We start from the raw sequence: 20,619 nt of genomic DNA, 5'->3' as shown, positions 1-20,619 counted from the left end.
AACACATGGACACAGGAAGGGGAACATCACACTCTGGGGACTGTTGTGGGGTGGGGGGAGTGGGGAGGGATAGCACTGGGAGATATACCTAATGCTAGATGACGAGTTGGTGGGTGCAGCGCACCAGCATGGCACATGTATACATATGTAACTTACCTGCACATTGTGCACATGTACCATAAAACCGAAAGTATAATAATAATAATAATAAAAGAAAAAAAAAAAAAAAAAAAAATCTTCCTGGCCTGGATATGGTCAGAGGCCCTGCCTTCTTCTTATGTTTCAGGACTTGTAACCCTGCAGAGCACTATTGCTTTCCTTGTCAGAAGTCTAGCACATAAATAAAAACACCTTTAGGAATCGTGGTCTATGGAAAACAAAAAGGTTTTATATTCCAGTCTTTTGATAGAGACACTCACCTATCCAATAAATTCCCTCCAACTAACCAAATTTAAAGGTAGCAGCATCCTTGACTAGATACATTAGTCAGCGAAAGGAAATTGGATTGCACTTCTTATTTAAGAGCCTAGAACTCCTGGGCAGGATACTGATTTCTAAAATGCCACTTGGGAGGCTGGCTTCTTCAGTAAGGGCTGCTGAAGAATAAGACTTAAGTCTCCCAGCATAGCCTGACGTTTCCCAAGTGTGAAGCTGAAAGGACTTCTTTAATGTGAATGCTGCATCTCTTTGTAAGTCATGTTTTCTTTTAGTGTCCACTTCTCAAAATAAGCTCATAATATTCACCTATAGCTCACCTAGTGTGGAGGTGAAAGATGTAAGGAGAAGGGCCCAAAGGAGGGAATATATTTGACAAATGCTTTGTATATGAGAAGAATTTGCTTCATGGTAGATTTGTGGAAGAAAATGCAGCCTGTCTGATAAGATGTGGCACATTTCAGATGGAGGAGTAGGGTTATTGGCAGGACACCATTGTTTGCCCCTTATCCCACACAGAGCCTTGGAAAGTTGGCTTGATAATACTACATTGGGTGGCTTGGGAAGAAAGGTCAGACTGCAGAGTGGCGACATTATCATTTGTTTTTAACCTTCCTACTTTTGCCTCAGCTGCACCCCTTTCCAGTAGGTTGGGGTTGGTGAGGGGTGAGGGGGTTAAAAACTTTGAAGTCTTGCTGTGGACCAATTAGTATTCACTGATACAAAGGGCTGACTTTCAGTGGCGAGGGAGATTTCACAGCTGTGGGTTGCAAGTAGACAAGTTACTGTGAAAGATGTGTCAAAGATTTGATTTTGGTGCTGGACTGGGAACAGGTGTAGGTCAAGAGAATGTGTACTGTGCTCCTGAATGTGCTAAGAATACTTTGATCCTACTGAAATAAGTTCTCACATGAATGTTTATTCACAGAATAATAGATATTTATGGAACAAACATCAAGGTTTTGTTCCATGAAATTTCACCTGCATTTTCACAAAGTAAACATGTATATGTCTTCAGACAGAAAGTGGTAATACATAGTCTGCCCACATTTATTTGGCATCTGTGTTATATGCTTTGAAAATGATTGGAACTTAACTCCCCGGTCCAGCTAGGCAGCCCCTGACCTAAAGCACCCTACCAGACTGCTACTAGTTAAGGCATATTCATGGAATGCACACGCTTCGTTTGAAGTTAATATTAGCCCAAGTCACATAGCATTATTACATAAGCACGTCTGAAAAATTCAGTATCATGCATTCCAAAGCCAAATGGAATGTCTTTAAGTGTCTTCGGCTTTTGTTTTATTCCCTTTAAGATAAACTATTGAGTATAGCTCATCTGAATATCAAACTATAGATGCTATCTTTTATAAATGAAGGTGATGCTACTCTGATTCTAGATTTTTTTTTTCTAATTCGAGAATTTATTTATATGAAAAGCCTTCCAAAGCTGTATAAATAGATAACTTAGTAAATGCTGTCAGGGCCATCTTGAGAAATCCAGAAGCTGGGATTACCACACAGAGCCCATGGCTTATAAATAGAGTGCTGAGCTGAGGCTGATAATAGAAGATTCTTTCAATTCACTTCAATTAATTCACCTAACTTAGGCGCACAAAATCCAGTCTGAATAGCGTGGAAATACAAAAGTGACAAACATACAACCCTTCTCCTTGCCAGATATTTCTAATATTTTTCCTGAAGTTTACAGTCCATATATTCACCTTGGCTACGTTGGATGGCTATGTTTTTGAGGACTGGTAGTTCTTTATATTTGTCTACAATGTAGAATGTAAGCCACTGGAAGGTCAAGCATTATCTGCTAGGGAGGCAATGTTGCATAATCTTTGAAGTCAGACAAATGGGCTCTAAGTCAGACAAGTGAGTCCACTGTTTTTCTGCCTCATGCAAGTCACTTAACTCCCTAAGCCTCAATTTCCTCATCTCTAAAATGGGGATGATAATAGTTGGCATAGTGTCTGGTACAAGGGAGATATATAAGAATGTTAATATTCATATTTCTTTATATGGAAGTTCATTTAGGCTTTTGCTTGAAAGTGAAAAAGTAGCAAATCTACTAATAATTAAACCAAAAAAATCAAGTAGAATGGAGCTAAGTAAGAAAGATTATGCCATTTTTAAAAAAGTATTGCTATATGAGTGTAAAAGAGGTCAGCTTTAGAGAGAGATATCCAATAAATATTTTTGAATGAATGAATGAGAAAAGATGGAAGGAAGAAAGGGAGGAAAGAAGGAGACAGGGAGGAAGGAAGAAAGGGAGACTCTTGAGCACCTATGTTTTTAAAATACTTTTAATCCTGGGCTTATTTAATGATATATGATTCATAGGTGATGACACTGGCTTGCTTATTTATTTATTTATTTATTAGAAACAGGATCTGCCTCTATCACTCAGGCTGGAGTGCAGTGGCACAATCATGGCTCACTGCAGCCTTGACCTCCCAGGCTCAAACGATCCTCCCACCTCAGCCTCCTGAGTAGCTAGGACTACAGGTGTACGCCACCATGCCTGGCTAATTTTTTATTTTTTGCAGAGTCTGGGTCTTGCTGTGTTGCCCAGGCTGGCTTTGAACTCCTGGCCACAAGTGATCCTCTTGCCTCAGCCTCCCAAAGTGCTGGAATTACAGGTGTGAGCTGCCTGTCACTGGCTACTGATTGGTTGACTTGCCTTCTTCCCTTGGGTATTTTTAAGAAATCCAGATGAGCAACCACACTTTTTATCAGAGTACCTTAGCTTGGGTCTTATAACAAAATACTCATAGAAATTGGGAGCACTCTGTGCTTGGGAGGCTGCTCTTCTATTAACTGGCTACACAACCCCCATCTTCTGCACCAGTTCTTCCTAAATTTTGCAATTCCCTTTTGTGAACTTCTTCATACGTATTAATACTTAGTGCCATTGAAAGGTATCAATAGCGTGAGGCCTGCGTTGACGGTCCTCTCAAATGTATACTTCACTATAGAAAAAAAGATGTTTTTTATCTTAGAAAATTTCTGAATAGGCTGTACTTAGAATGGGGCCCCCACTCCCCGTCTCCAGCCTTCTTTCCACCAATGGTTCTTTGTCTTACAAGCTTATCACCTTTTTTGACTCTAGTCATAGCTTTGTTCTGCTATTTAAAATTGGGGGAAGAAATTGAAGTGCCTTTCAGAATTTGTTTCTACTATCATATCTGCACAAGTATCATAATTATATTGCATTTCTTTTTTCAGATTGGCAAGTTATGTGCCCATTCTCAACAACGCCAATATAGATCTGCTTATTATCCTGAAGATCTGTTTATTGACAAGAAAGTATTAAAAGTTGCTCATGTAGAACATGAAGAAACCTTATCCAGCCGAAGAAGGTGAGAGGTTTCTTTTTTCTTTATTCCAGCATACAATTAGCAATTGTAGTTTAAGGTCAAAAACCACTAGAGTGAAACTTCTTAAATACATGTTATTTAGTTCTTCTGAGTAGAGTGCTTGATTAATTAAATTTTATCATCTGTCAATGTTTAAAAAAAGATGGTATTATATCCAAGCCATATTTAAATGTAAATTTACTGTTCATAAATATCTAGTACAGCAACATGTGTGGAAAGGACTTCCCTATTCAAGATCTTTTATTGATTAAGCAAAATAGTTTCTGCTTACAATCTGGTCTCACAATTCCTTGGCTTGCTTTGTAGCTTTTCCCATTATTAACAGTGAGTCAGAGTTAAATTCACCAGAGAGAAGCTGGTGAGACACATTCATGTGTATACACAGACACTGCACACTTTACACCCTCTTTTAAAAATGATAAAATGAAGGATCTGGTTCCTGGTTCTTAAAATAACAGTCAAGGGACAAAATCCAGGTTTGTTTCTTATTCTCTTCATCCATTCTCCTCTGATCCAGGTTCCCTCTATCCCCATTCTATTTTTTTGATTACAATAAAGGGGTAGAAATTGGATCAAAAGCCCAATACAATTCTAGAAGAACTGCACTACCTGAAAAGACTGCACATGTAGCCAGCCCTGCCACTGGCTCAAGAATAGCTAGACATGAGTTGTTCCTATTGACCTTGAGGAGGTTAGGTGAGATTGGCCTATAGATAGAAAATGAAGAAAGGAATTAAGTAACATCCCAGATTTGGGCTAAACTATTTCATTCCTCTCATTTTCCTATAGGGGTTTCTGAGATGGTAATTCTTAGCATGATCTGATACAATTTAGGATGAAAGAAGGCAGTAATGCAGCTTGACAGAGTTCCCCCACTGAAGCATTTCAGAAAGTCCTCATTTCTTCTCTTTTGTTGACTTCCAATCTAATGGATTCCTAGTTTCCCTGTAGCAGCTATTTTAAAATGTAATTCCAGGACTGCTGGGAGTCCCAGTGACGCTTTCAGGGCACCTATGAGATGTTCCTTTTGCTAATTACATATTTGTGTGAAGCTGGATATTGTTCATATACTTCAACCAAAACAATTTATTGCAACATATTAAATGCAGAAGTCAATAGGAGAATCTACCTACCCCCCATCAAGCCAGACAGTAGAGACAGCTTGCAAAAATGAAAAATGATACCATTTTTCTCACTGTTGTCATAAAATGTTATTAATATTTATATTAACATGTAGTGGGTCCACAATTGCTAGTTTCAAATTAATAATAAATTTAAAATTTTTAAAAATTTCTAAAACAGTAAATATCGATAAATATATATCATATAAACAAAAGCTCTTTGGGATCCTGAGGCTGCAGTCGTTCAAAATGTTGATGGAGTCTGGAGGACCAACTTCCAAAGTGGCTCACTTACAAGTGTTAACAAGTTAGTGCTGGTTGTTGGAAGGAGGTCTCAGTTCCTCACCGTATGGACCACATGAATGGCCTCAGGACATGGCAGCTGGCTACCCCACAATAAGTGATCCATAGAAGAGAGCAAGGAGAAAGATATAGTGTCTTTTATGGCCTAGTCTTTGAAGTGACACACCATCAGTTTTGGCATATTTGATTTGTTAGAAGTGAGCCACTAATTCTTTGTGGTTTTTTGTTTTGTTTTGTTTTCTGAGACACAGTCTTGCTCTGTCACCCAGGCTGGAGTGCAATGGCGCCATCTCAGCTCACTGCAGCCTCCGCCTCCTGGGTTCAAGCAATTCTCCTGCCTCAGCCTCCTGAGTTGCTGGGATTACAGGTGCCCACCACCATGCCTGGCTAATTTTTGTATTTTTGGTAGAGACAGTGTTTCACCATGCTGGCCAGGCTGGTCTCAAACTCTTGACCTCAGGTGATCCACCTGCCTCAGCCTCCCAAAGTGCTGGGATTACAGGCGTGAGCCACTGCGCCCAGCCAGTGAGCCACTAATTCTAATCCACACTCAAGGAGAGGGAGGAAATTAAGCTCCACCTCTTGAAGAGAGGAGAATCAAGGAGTTTGTGGATGTATTTCAAAACTACTTCAGGGCTCCCAACATCAAAATGTTTGAGAGCCATTTTCCTATAGCATAGGGGTTCTTTGGAAATTTTTTGTCTTTTAGGCCATTTATTAAGGCTCTCTTTTGCACCTGCCTGTCCTTTGTCCATTTTTCTCCATTGCATTTACTGTTGGACTGAACCACCTTAGGAATAAACTTCAGTTCATCTAAGGCATTGACCTTTAACTAGTGGCAACCCCTTCCATATTTGACTGAAGTGAAGATGGTGGATAGATAGATAGATGGATAGATAGATAGATAGATAGATAGATAGATAGATAGATAGATAGATAGATAGAAAATCCTCACTTAACTATGTCTGTAAGTTCTTGGAAACTGCAATTTTAAGCAAAACGACATATAACAAAACCAATTTTTTCCTCATCACCATTATAACAAAACGATCTTGAATGAAACTACGTTATTTGAGGACCTGCTGTACATTGTTTCACTTTAAGTTTCAGTTTCCAAGAACCTATAAATGACATTAAGTGAGGACTTACTCTATATGTGTGTGTGGGTGGGGTGTATCTTTATTCAATTCAGCCAAAATTTAGTAAACACTTGTTAAGTACCAAAATATATACTAGGCACTGAAAATACAAAGACACAATCTCTGCTCTCCAACTCAGTTTAATGGGGAAATAGACTTAAGTACAAATAATTCCAAAACAGCTTTGTAAGTGCTAAAGCAAAAGAATGTCCAGAGTACAGAGGCAGCCTACAGGGAAAGACAGAACCTTGAGGCTTCATGGAGGAAGTGGTATATGAATTTGTAGCCGAATCACATGCAGAGCTTTTTCAAAATTAACACACCCACTCAGTCCCATTTTGAGATTACTCTGCCAACCTAGACACATTTATAAGTAGGAGGTTTACCCAAGCCTGTTGCTATGACTTCTATCTTGGGCTCCGGGGAACTCATTCCCTTTTGCCTTAGTGGGGACAGCTGTATGTGTGTTGATTCCTCCAGGGAAAGAAGAAACTGATAAATGAGGTTTTGGCTGGGCACTGGATTTGGTACTTTGTTTAGATTCATATACATATATTTCTGAGACTGAGTCTCGCTCTGTCACCCAGGCTGGAGTGCAGTGGCGCGATCTCAGCTCACTGTGACCTATGCCTCCCAGGTTAAAGTCATTCTCATGAGCCACCACACGTGGCCTAGATTCATCCTCCAAGGAAAAGAAAGGATAGTAAGAAAAACTGACAAAGCCTGTGGAGTTGAGTAAATGATGGTCAGGCAGAGCTTCTTTGGTTGTTAGGATATTGAGCCTGTCCAATGATGTTACTCACTTTTATTGAAACTGAAGCATTAGAATCTGAGACGGAACCTTTCTTTGTGAATTCTCTGGCAGAAGAAGAAAATGAAACAACAGGAGAGTGTCTGATTTTATTTAACTCCCTCAAATAGGCATTGTAACCCCTTTTAGGGAGAGAGGAGAAGTGGGAATTAAGATGATCTCTTGCTAAATCCACTGCCCCCTGCAATCTGATGTTATTAAGACGGTTTGTTTTTGCAGTGTTAGTACCTCTATAAATCTCTCAGTATGTTCTGCACAGCATTTCACACTGTCCAGAAAAACATATGTGCCTCTAGCACTCCTCATGCCCATGCCCAAGCTCCGTCCTCTGTGGTAAAAAATATGATAATTGCAAAGGAACCCTATTGTAGTATTCAGTCTGTGGAGGTTGTGAGCAAGCTGTCTGAATCTGATTATGAGTTGAAAAGCCCTTTGCCTTATTAAAATAACAACACACAATGAATTCCTTTGGTAGTATTCAGAAGTCATCTGTTTGTTTTGTCTGCCCCCAACTGGGTAGTTTGCAACACACAGCTAATCTTAGAAATAGCTTAGTTCAATTTCAAGGCGATTTGATACTCAACTGGTGGTCTATGTGTGGGACTCAGTGTTCCTTTAAGGGATAAGCATTGAAAATATCTGTCATAGATTTAAAACAGTGAGTGGAGAACAAGATGCACAACTAGTACAATCACAATAGAAGAAATCAGATCTTCACAGCCCCTTCTAGCTTTCATATTTTTGGCACATCTAAGTTGTCAGCTTCTCCCTTCTTTGCCCTTCCGAATGTCTACTTCACTGCTTCTCTTATGATAATGTTTACCTTGCCATGTTTATACAATATACTGTTTGGTTGAGTACATAAACAATATTTTTCCATTGTTCAAATGCCGAATCTATGGTTGAATAGTCCATCTTGCATCTACAGATACCAAGCTTCTGGCCCAACTGCTAACCTGTGAGAAAGTCACACAGTCCCTCCACCCTTGTGAAATTATATCTACATATTCCAGCCTTCTCCTTCCTGTGCTCCCCCTCCTCTCCTTCCCCTCTGACTTGGTCTAAAGGGGCAACGGATCAGGTGACACTAGTAAATGACCTAGAAAGAAAAGAACAAAAGCTGACCTCAGCTCCCCTAGTCCAAAATCAATGCCTACTCCCACCCACTCTGAACAAAACAACAAAGTATGTCCTGAGTGAATCAATGAGTTCTGTATCTGGTACAAGTCATTCTGCCCTAAATAGGCCTCTACTTCTTTCAACATTTGTCAACACCATCTCTATGCTTCACATTGTGTAAGGGCTAGGCTCTGAGGAATGGAAGAGCACCTAGCTTAGTTAGGGAGGGAGACATGCAAATGAATAATTTCCATACATTGGGGGGTGAGTGCCAAATCAGAGCTAGGTGCAAAAGAGTGGCAGTGTCACAGATGGGGAAGATAGCCCCTCTCCTGGGAGCATTAAGAAAGACTTCTTGGAAAAGGTAACTTTTGAGCTCAGCCTGAAGGATAAGTTCAAACAAGTTCAGCAGATTGAGGAAGGAAAGGAGGGCATTCTGGGCAAGGGGAACACTATGAGAAAAAGTACGGGCAAGTCTTTAGAATGGTAGAAAGCTCTAGTTTGGGATTAAACTGTGAAAGGCTCTCTCCAGCAGAATTAGGCATGATCTTACATCATTCCAATTTTCGTTATTTTAGTTTAGGTACTTTTTTGCATTGTCAACTTTTAAAAATAATAAGCTCATATTACTTTACATGAAGAGAAAAAAACGAACCTTAATAATAAAGGAAAAAAGTTCCAGGTCTGCAGTCAGGGATGAAAGGCTGTTTTTACTTGCAGTGATTTCCAATTAGTGCTGCTTTGATGCCTGCCCAAGCAAATCATTGCAAGAAAGCAAAGGCAATCCCCTCCCCTGCAGCCAAAGAAGGGAAGGGATGATCCTCTTCAGGATGATGGAAGCCCTCCAGGGAAGATCAGGTGCACCCAGCTGCCATATTTGAAAATGGCTCGTGCCTACAGAGGGGCCCTATCCTTTAGTTCCACATTTAACACAATGAATGGAAACCTCTATGAAGAGACTTTTTCCTGAGCAGGCTGCCGTAAGCAAATGTTGGATTTGTCTAACTGAGAGCCGTAGGCATCAGAATTTTTGTGTGTCAATGCTATGTTTGACATGTATGTATTAGAATAAAGTGGAATTACAATCAAAGAACATTCCCTTCAATCAAATTGTTTTTCCCATCCCGGGCAACGAATTGTCCAAACTTTCTATCCTCTTTTTTTTCCCCCTAGGAACAATTCAGTTGAGCAGACTGTCTTAGTTCACAGGTGGAGATTCTTTTGTTGTCTGTCATGCGCCACTAGCACAAAGGAAAAAAATCTGGACTGTGTCATACATGGGTAATTAACATGTCACTTAGTTTAGTTTCATGTGTCTTTCTTTAAAGAGAAAAATAGAAATATTCAACTCCTCTTTCACAACTATAAGCAGAGGAATATAAACCTTTATTTAAGAAAATATTAAAATACACTTAATTCCTATGCTGGAACAAGTTTAGAAAGGAATGACAGGAAGAGATAAAGAAGAGGAGAGATGAGAGAGGCCCAGTAAACTTGGTAGGAGGTAAACTACTCTTGTAACTCTGCTGCTGTAGTGTCAGAGGACATTATCACCTGTTGTTGCTGTCATTTGAAAAGCTCATTAACTCTCCAACAGTTTCTGAAGTCTTCTTCCCTACCCTCCAAAACAGTATGTCTGCACTTATTTTCAATAATCAGTTTCTTTTAGAGACCAAGATGTATTTCCTCACAGTAATTCAGAAGGTTTTCCATAAAGGAATGGCCTTTACCGTAACACTGTCCTTTGGGACTCTAAGATATTGACCAGTTTGCAAACTGTGCTGGAGACCTACTCTTTGTTCTCCAAAAGGCAGGTACTGTCTCATCCCACAGGGCCTAGGAATTAGTTGAGAACCAGGATTTATTTAATTCTGAGGTTCTTGTAGTCAAATCTACCTTGGATTCTAAGTGGATTCTAATGGAGATAATACACACTAAGAACAAAAAGGAACTCAGAGAACAAGCCTGTCAAGAAGAATAGGTTTTAAAGAAATAAATGTAAAACTTTACTCAAGAGAAAAATCTAGAACAAAATACATTGAAATATTAACAGTGATTATCTGTGTCTGGTGGGACAATGAATTTTTTCCCTTTCTATCTTTCTTTATTTTCTAAATTCTCCATAGTGAACATATATTTCTTTTACAATGAGAAAGAAAACAAAATACTTTATTTTAGAAGATAGAGGAAGAAATATATTTGAACTGTTTACAGCTGTTGCGGCACTGAAGCTGCAGCTTTTACAAATTTCTCTTTTCTTCCCTCACCACCTATGTGTTTATTTTATTTGCATCCAGCCTGGCTTTTCCCAACTCTCCTCCCTGTCTCTTTTCATTCTTCCAAGGGGCATCCCTCCCCATAGTAGAGAACCCTCTCTTTCTCTAAGACGTATTTCTCACATCTTCTCTACCCTTTCTTTTGAGGGGCAGGGGTAACAGCTTTATTGAGATTTAATCCACATACCATACAATCTATCCATTTAAAGTGTATAATTCAATTGTTCTTAGTATATCCACAGAGTTATGCAACCATCATCACAATAGATTTTGGAACATTTTCATCACTTCAGGAAGAAACTCTGTACCCTTTAGCTATCATTCCAGGTGGAGATAATTGAATCATGGCGGTGGTTCCCCTATCCTGTTCTCATGATAGTAAGTTAGTTCTCACAAGATCTGATGGATTCATAAGGGGCTTCCCCCTTTGCTTGGAACTCATTTTTCTCCTTCCTGCCACCATGTGAAGAAGGACATGTTTGCTTCCACTTCTGCCATAATTGTGAGTTTCCTGAGGCCTCCCCAGCCATGCAGAGCTGGCTTTTCTTTATAAATTACTCAGTCTTGGGTATTTCTTCATAGCAGTGTGAGAACAGGCTAATATATTCACATTCTTTGTGGTTTTCTTAGGCTTTTATCTTGACCCTTCCAGGTAATATCTTTCTATACTAAAGTGGGAGGTCTTATGTTTATTGCAGCCCCTCATGCTCTTGACATTTAGATCGAACCTCATCTGGATCTTCTTCAAATTGTCAATAATCTTTATGATCCACCAAGAAAACTGCAAGGGTTGGGAGAACTTCAGAGTGGTTTTTTTTTTTTTTTTTTTTTTTTTTTTTTAACTTCTGTGGAAATCAAAATGGAAGGCCTTGCATGGGTTCAATTTTTCTTGCCATGTGCTGTGTTAGTGAGAGGGGATTTGGAGGTAGGGAGAGGCCTAAGGGAAACTCTTTCCTTTAAGAGAGGGCCATTGCTTCCTGTAGACTAATGGCCATATTCTATTTCCTTATGGAGTGGGGGGAATTACTTAGACTCAGCCTTTACTCTTTCAGCTTCCACTCTTGGGAACTGTATTATTACCTTGTAAAACAGAACATCTCTCCTATTAGCTGTTAATTGAACCCATCTTTTTCCTCTATGAGAAACTATAATGTTGACTTTTATTTTCAGAGCTCTGTATTGAGCCTCTTCTTTTTGGAGATTGATGGTGCTCAGACACCAGGGGTAGGCTGTGGGGTGGGGGGTACAGGCATAACAGGAAGCAACTTGTGGGTATCAGAATTTAAATATGTCCCAACAACCTTTCTTGAGTTGTTCTGTCCATCACCTTGGCTTTGCAGTGACCCAAGCCTTTGTGAATCTATGCTGAGAGCCCTTTCTCTCCCTCCCCCACCTCTTAAATCATTAGTTGAAATGAATAGTTTTATGGTAATTGTCCTAGTTTGTTTTATGTTGCTGTAACAGAATTCCTAAGACTGGGTGATTTATCAGGAAAAGAGGTTTATTTATTAGGCTGGGAAGTTCAAGATTGGGCGGCCTCATCTTGTGAGGCCTTCTAAATGAAGGCCTCATACTGTGTGAAAACATGGTGGAGAAAAGGAAAGGGAACTGAGCACAAGTGAAAAGGACAAATATGAAAGGCAGTCTCACTTTATAACAACTGCTCTCCTGGTAACTAATCCATTCCCTGGAGAGACAACCCAGGCTTGCAAGACAGGCATAAGTCCATTTTCACCTCTAAAAGGCACCACCTCCCAACACCGCCACCTTGGGGACCACACCTCAACATGAGTTTTGGTGAGGACAAGCCATCTTAAACCATGGAGTAATAAAATGAAGAATCGGATTAAGTCCAAGAGGATATTTTCACCAGTCTTCCTCATTTGGCCAGATCTGAGAACAACTCCCAGAAGGCATTTCTGGGCTAAGGACTTCCACCAGTGTCCAAATGATATTCAGGCCTCTGGTTCCTATAGAGGCCTGTACATCAGGCCAGTCCATTCTTAGCCTGGAGACAATATTGAATAATTACTCCACTGCCAGAAAATTCCCTGAATAGAGTCTCCAAAAACTTAGTATAGACATAAGGTACATTTGGATGTGAAGGATGCTTTAATTTTCTATCAGTAACATTGCTTTAGAAAATAAAGTGTGTTTTATTTTTGTTTGTTTACCACTGTACGTCTATTACATAGATATTTTAATATTTCTTTTTAAACATATCCACTTCTCTCTAGTCTAAGGCATATTACTTTGTGTATCCGTGTACATCTGAAATAACAGACCTGAAATTTTTCTGGTATAGGTGTGTGTATTTACATATAATTGCAGACATAATATATTCTCCCTCTCTGTCACTCTCTCTTTCTCTCTCTCTCTCTCTCTCTCACACACACACACACACACACGTCTTATTATATGTAGCACAAAAACAAAAGCAAATAAATAATAAAATATACTAGAATTGTTCCCCAACCTGCTCCCTCTCCCTCACAGGAGCCACAATATACAAATAACAAAGAAACCTTCCTCTTCTAGCAGATGTGAGTTGCTCTGACTGTATTGCCAGGAGAATTTCATAGAGCTTATACTGTTCTGAGCACCCTGCAATTCTGATCTGCAACCATTAGCCAGAGCCTATATGGAAACGGGCCATCTCTAGGGTAATAGCATTGTAAATTACAATCAATGCACCCAATTACACTCAGAAACCAAAAGATATGTAGTGCTCCAGTGTACCTTGTAATCAGCACCTTTGAAAATGTAGGTAACAGCATTTTGAATAAAAAAATGGAAGTGGAATGTCTTAGAAAATGAATGTTGGAATTAAATCATCCTTCTGATAGAAACAGCACCTTATATGGCAGTCAACTTTTTTTCTAATATCATTTTATTGATTTTTTTAAAAAAGCTAAACTGTGGCCTTGTAGCCAAGAATGTCTTTAAAAGTCATTTATTGCTCTAATCAGCCTGGCAGAGCCTTTCTGTCATGCTGATAAGGAAATTAAACTTTTCTCATACTGAGTTTACTTGCCTCTTATGTGCAGATGTCTTGTTTTTCTTTTAGGGAACTAATTCAGAAGTTGAAGTCTTTCATCAGCTTCTATAGTGCTTTGCCTGGCTACATCTGCAGCCATAGCCCTGTGGCGGAAAACGACACCCTTTGCTGGAATGGACAAGAACTCGTGGAGAGGTGATCTTTTTTGAAAGTTACATATAGCAATATTTGAGGAATAATTGTCATATGTTTATATAAAGGTTAATTATGTCTTCTATCTCCATTAATTTCACCAGAAAAATTCTAGAGAAATCTATGAGGCTGGGTGCGGTGGCTCATGCCTGTAATCCCAGCAGTTTGGGAGGCTGAGGCGGGCAGATCACCTGAGGTCAGGAGTTCGAGACCAGCCTGACTAACACGGTGAAACCCCAACTCTACTAAAAATACAAAAGTTAGCCAGGCATGATGGTGCAAGCCTGTAGTCCCAGCTACTGGGGAGGCTGAGGCAGAAGGATCATTTGAACCTGGGAGGTGGAGGTTGCAATGAGCTGAGATCGCATCACTGCACTCCAGCCTGGGTGACAGAGCGAGACTCTTCAAGAAAAAGAGAAAATATCTATGACATTCCAGATGATGTCTATAATTTATAGCCCTCCTAGAAGTTGCAAAGTTTGAAGCACATAGAGAACTGTGTCTGAAGGCAATTTTACAGAGTTTAAAGCATAAAACAACTTTCTTTTGTCTTCAATTCTTCCATCTCCTCATTATGTGGGTCCTTATTTATTTGATTTGAAGAAATCACATTCATCTTGATAGCTATCATTTATTGAGAGTTAATTGTATATTAAGTACCATGCTAAGTGCTTTGTATGTATTATTTATCTTTATAACAATCCTATGAAATGAATACTGTTATTTTCCTCCATTATACAGATGAAGATAGAGAAAGGAAGAAAAGGGAGGGAAAGAGGAATACCATTTCACTGAGCAATTTTACTGAAATATTTTATGGAGCATTTGTTTTTTTTTGTTTTGTTTTGTTTTGAGACAGAGTCTCACTTTGTCGCCCAGGCTGGAGTACAATGGCGTGATCTTGGCTCACTGCAACCTCCGCCTCCCAGGATCAAGTGATTCTCCCACCTCAGCCTCCCGAGTAGCTGTGATTACAGGCACCTGCCATCATGCCTGGCTAACTTTTGTATTTTTAGTATAGATGGGGTTTCACCATGTTGGCCAGGCTGGTTGCGAACTCCTGACCTTGGGTGATCCACCTGCCTCGGCCTCCCGAAGTGCTGAAATTACAGGTGTGAGCCACTCCGCCCAGCCGAGTATTTGTTAATATAATCTATGCTATCATTATCTGTGAAGAATTTGCTCATCACTGAAAAGGAAATCATATATATTCATTATATTCATTTATTCAGCAAGTATTTACTGAGCACATTCTAAGTGCCAAGCCTGTTGAAATGAACAAAACAGACATAATTTCCTGTCCTCACAGAGCTTTCATTCTGGTGTGCTAGTGGTATTCCTAACCTCCATTGCTTTCCATGTGGGAGGAATAGCTTGCGATTAAAAAATTAAATCAAGAGGATAGAATGCTTAGGAAACCGCAAGGAGTTGATGAAGATGCTTTAGAAAATGTTTGTACACGTAGCATGTTGTAGAGGAGAATACAGAAGAGACCCAAAATCGAGTCTGAATCTTTCACTAATTAGTTGCTTAACCAAAGGCAAGTGACTTAATCTCTCTAGGCCTTGGTTTCCCCCATCTAAAAAAGGAGGTGGTTGGATTAGAGCCCCTCCAGGTCTGACAATCTGTGTGTATTTTTTTCTTATTAATTTATTCACTCATTCATACCTTCAACATTTTTGTTTTGAGATATTATGTGTTAGGCACCAAGCTAGGTGCTAGGTAGGGATGCAAGGGCAAAAAAGGCAAGTTAGCTGCTTTGAAGAGCTTACATTCTAGTGGGACCCAATACCAGGACATGGAATGCTGAATGGAATTTATTAGCAGTATAATGGAGCGCAAAGAGGAAGGCTTTGGAGCCAGATGAATTTGGATTTGCCTCTCAGTTCTGCTGCTAACTGTGGCCTTGAGTGACTCACTTAACCTAAAAAGTCTGAAGGTCCTCCTCCTCGGTAAGGGAAGGGCATCTCACAGGATTGTTGTAACTATTAGGAGAGGTCATAAATGAAAAGGCCCTAGCAGACTGGCACATGCTGGAAGCTCAATTTATATTACTTCTCTATTTCTCCCCCTTTCCCCTTCACTCCTCCTCTTTCCAACGCAAAACAAAAGACATGTCAGAAAATAGCTTGTTCCTCATCTATGCTATTTTACTGACATGGGACAATGAGAATAAGGTTGCATGCTACCCTGAATGAGGCACTGAAATTGTATGGAGATACACTTCTCTCTGGCAAATGTAAATTAGCCTGGAAGGATTAATGGCTGCATGCACTGGAGAAATAATGTATATTTGTCATCCTAAAAGCTCATCAGGTACTAAGAAGAATCATGAACATATATATTTTTTTTATTTTCAGAAAAAAGCAGTTGGTATTTGGCTTTATAAAAAGCTGATGCTTTAAAACTGATACAAACAATAACTATTTGAAAAAGAATATATCCACAGGTCAAATGCGTGCTTCTTACATAAACTTGATGAGAAACCATTCCAGTGCCTTGTCCAGTGTTATGTTACTTTAGCGAAAAATGAACAACTCCTGAATATTTGTTTTAAGCAGCTTATCTTCTAACCGTGGTTTCTTATTAAAAAGGAAATTTTACTTTACAAATATATTTATTTACTGATGTGTTCATTCATTCACGTATTCATTCTAACAAATATTTGAGCACTTATCCAATATCAAGCACTAATATTTGTTTCTTCATTGTGATTGTTTGAAGCAAATATTATAACCCTGCTGGATTTATCTTCTATTGTTTATGGTGAAAAATCAGATTGATCCAGTTTTAGTTAATTGTAAAATAATTTATTCCCAGGCCTATGTATTTTGAATTAGTGGAATTTTTATTGAATTTTGCTCATACTGACTACTTCATGTTTGGTACACTTTGGTGAAGGATGATGCCCTGGAACCAAGAAATTTCTCTTCTATCAAATGGTGGAATCCGAAGCCTGCTAAATTTGAATGAGTCCAAAAGTTAGCCAAATGTACTTTTATATCATTAAAAGAACTATGTTCACTGAAATATTTTTGTTTCATTTGCTAGCTTTAAGCCTTAGGGTATTGAACAAAATAATAAAATAAATAGTGTAGTATGGAGAAAAGCTAATATTCCAAACTCCTATTTATATTTCTGATTTCTGAAAAATCTTTATTTTCAAAACGACTTTTATTGTTAATATATACTATCCAGGAAAGAAAGAAAGGAAAGAAGGGAGATAAGAAGGAAGGAAGGATGAAGGGAAGGAAGGGAGGAAGAAAATAAATCAAACATATTTTCAGACAGAATAAGGGTAGTGTAATCCAGGAAGTGACTCCTTCCTGGTTAGTAACCTCAGGTTATAATTAACTTGTATTACTGACCTAATGCAATGATCAAACTAGGGAATAATGTCAAACTAAATTTTTTTTTAAATTACTCAGGAATATACCTTTAATAATATGAAGTTCTTTAGCCTGAAGACATGTATGGCCTCTATTTGTACCATTTATAAAGATTAGCTTTGCACTCGTATCTCATCTATAGTGGAAACCTCTTTCTAGAGCTTTTCAATAAATTTATCATTTAATTTAGTCTTAAGTAACAGTTACCACTTCCTATTGTCCAATGGGTTGTAACTTTGTTATCTTTCTAGGTCAAGTTTGTGTGCCTGTGAAAAATTTTACTTTTAGTCAAGAAAAATTATGAAAATCAAGGATCCTGATAGGGAATAAGACTTCTCAGTGGAGACACTTGATCAAAAGGAAAATATTGATGTTGAGGGAAATACTGAGCAATATTCATGTCAGCTGGGTTATTAGAGCTGTTTGTAGCCTACTATGGATGTATAGATCACTCAACTTTTAAAGAGTTAATTCCTTGTCTCCCTGAATAAGGTCATATTTTCCATCCTTTCAATTTTTATCTCTTATGAATGCAATCAATTGAAATATGAATGAAGAGAATGTTTTCACCCATCCAGTCTTAGGGAGTACCACATAAGCCTATCATTCTTCCTTCTCAGCTTCCCACCACCACCCTATCTGGGCTTGAGATAAACATTGGTTTGTCTACCAGGACTTAGCTGAGAAACCTTCAAATTAGCAAACTGGGCCCATGTGAGATATCCTCTTTTATGTGAGCCACTAGCGTATCCTAGAGGCAAAGATTTCCTACAATTGCCAAAGGCAGAAATATCCTCCAGCTTCTGCCTTTATCAAACTACAGAGAATTTCAATTAGAGACTCCTTGAGACCAAGAGAAAGATAAAGGAACCCAGATTGCTGAGTTAACACTGGACTTCACAATAAGTATATGTCTTTGCCCTGATAACACCCAAATGAAGAGTGAACATTTTTGTAAATCATTCTCAAACACCCTTTTTGCTAGGCCAAATATCTGGATAATTGACTAAATTTTCATTCATTTTCTGGATAGTTTGATACTTTATAAATTAGTATAACAGAGCAACTATAAATTAGTTTTAGTTTCTATAAATTAGTTTAGAATCTATAAATTAGTAAACAGAGTTTGACACTTGTTTAAATTAGTATAACACAGAAACTGTTTAAACTATATATGTTCAAAAACCCCTAGTTTGTGAGAAAAAAGAAACGTGTTTTGTCTTTACATTTAATATCTGATAGGCCAGGCGTGGTGGCTCACACCTGTAATCCCAGCACTCTGGGAGGCCGAGGCAGGCAGATCACAAGTTTAGGAGTTCGAGACCAGCCTGGCCAATATAGTGAAACCCCATCTCTACTAAAAATATTAAAAAAAAAAAAATCCAGGCGTGGTGGCAGGTACCTGTAGTCCCAGCTACTTGGGAGGCTGAGGTAGGAGAGTCACTTTCCAGGAGGTAGAGGTTGCAGTGAGCTGAGAACCCAGGAGGTGGAGGTTGCAGTGAGCTGAGATCATGCCACTGCACTCCAGCCTGGGTGACAGAGTAAGACTCCATCTCAAAAAAAAAAAAAAAAAAACCTGATAATTCAGGCTCATTCCACACAGATTGAGCACTTAATATATAATAGGGCATACCTTGATAAGTAGAATCCAGCTCCTGCCCCTGCTAAGGAGTTCACAACCTAATGAGAAGGATGAGGAAAGAAAATCAACCCATCTCTGCCGGGCGCGGTGGCTCACGCCTGTAATCCCAGCACTTTGGGAGGCCGAGGCAGGCGGATCACGAGGTCAGGAGATCGAGACCATCCTGGCTAACATGGTGAAACCTCGTCTCTACTAAAAATACAAAAAAAAAAAAAAAAAAAAAAAAAAAAGCCTGGCATGGTGGCAGGTGCCTGTAATCCCAGCTACTTGGGAGGCTGAGGCAGGAGAATGGCGTGAACCCAGGAGGCAGAGCTTGCAGTGAGCCGAGATCGCACCACTGCACTCCAGCCTGGGTGACAAAGCAAGACTCCAGCCATCTCCAAAAAAAAAAAAAAAAACAAAAAAAGAAAATCAACCCCATCTCTTCCCCAGCAGTCCAGGGAGAGCTCCTCTTAGAGGTATCACAACAGAGGCCCCATCCATGTGTATTGTGCGTATGTGTGCAGGCACAAGTGTGTGTGTGTGTGTGTGTTGAGGTAAAATTTGCATGACAAAATTATCATTTTAAGGTGTACAATTCACTGGCATTTAGTCCATTCACAATGTTGTACAACCACCATTTCTCTCTAGTTCCAAGACATTTCATCACTCCAAAAGGAAACCTTGTTGTACATTAATGGGCACTCCCCATTTCCCCTTTCCTCCAGCCCCTGGCAAGCAACAATCTGCTTTCTGTCACAACAGATTTACTTATTCTAAGGGTTTCATATAAATGGAATCATTCACTTAGCATTATGTTCTTAAAGTTTATCCAAGTTGTAGCACATATCAGTACTTTATCATTTTATGGCCAAATAATATTTCATTGCAGGTATATAACACATTTTGTTTATCCATTCATCAGTTTTTATCCATTTTTATATAAACTCTGAGCAACTACTTCTCTGTCAGATCTCTCTCACTACCTCTGCATTCAGCTTAGCTCACCCTTATCCTTGAAGACAGGTCAGCCAAACCTATAGGCCTCCCATCCCCATCATCCTTGAGCACCACCTAAATGCTAGCCTATCACCAGACCTCATCTCTGTAATCCTTTGCAGTGATTCTCCCCTGAGTCTTTGTCTCAGCCTTCTGTTTGTAGTCAGCTGGCCTCTCCTACAATTAGCACACCTCCCATAGGGGTTTGTATTTCCCTAGTGACTTTGAGGCTTATCAACTCTGCATAGACAACTACTTGTACTTTACTTTGTGGCATGATGCCTTAGTTCCCTTTGTGATTCAGCTGGAGCTGCTCATGCTACCCCTTTATCACGTTGCTGGGCCAGATGGGCCTAGCTCCAGATGTCAGCTCCAGGATATTGCTGTTTTCTGGCTGACAGTTTCTACATAGCCACTTCTGTTCATTATGAATTGGAGCTGGGCGTGGTGACATGTGCTTGTTGTCCCAGCTACTCAGAAGGCTAAGGCAGGAGGACTAATTGAGCCCAGGAGTTTCAGTCCAGCCTGGGCACACAGCAAGACCCCATTTCTTAAAAAACAAAACAAAACTATGTTATGAATGCATGTTCATCTTTAATTCTCTCATGATGACTCTGAGACTGTCACATGGGGCAGCTGGCTTACTAAATAAACTCCCTAAGATCTGCAGGGGCAAATTGTGGTGAATCTGCCTCCTCTTTATCTTATGCAATCTTACCTCTCATTTCACCTAAGAAATTATATATATACACACACACACACACACACACACACACTCTGAATTCTCTTATTTCCACTGACCAGACAAGTCTTCCAATGTTTCTAATGCC

At 39.4% G+C, this 20,619-nt stretch overlaps 1 protein-coding gene across 1 annotated transcript in view; it reads left to right on the top strand.

Moving 5' to 3' along the window:
- GPC3 (glypican 3) overlaps positions 1 to 20,619 on the top strand; it is a 463,650-nt gene that overhangs the window by 294,325 nt on the left and 148,706 nt on the right. Inside the window, exons 4-5 of the mRNA XM_054471390.2 lie at positions 3,670 to 3,803; positions 13,658 to 13,783. Of these exons, the coding sequence (XP_054327365.1) occupies positions 3,670 to 3,803; positions 13,658 to 13,783 (260 nt within the window). The remainder of the gene's footprint in view (positions 1 to 3,669; positions 3,804 to 13,657; positions 13,784 to 20,619) is intronic.

The sequence above is a fragment of the Pongo pygmaeus genome, chromosome X (genome assembly GCF_028885625.2).
Source record: "Pongo pygmaeus isolate AG05252 chromosome X, NHGRI_mPonPyg2-v2.0_pri, whole genome shotgun sequence".
Lineage (NCBI taxonomy): Eukaryota > Metazoa > Chordata > Mammalia > Primates > Hominidae > Pongo > Pongo pygmaeus.
The sequence above is the reverse complement of the archived record's forward strand: the minus strand, read 5'-3'. Positions and strand labels throughout refer to the sequence as shown.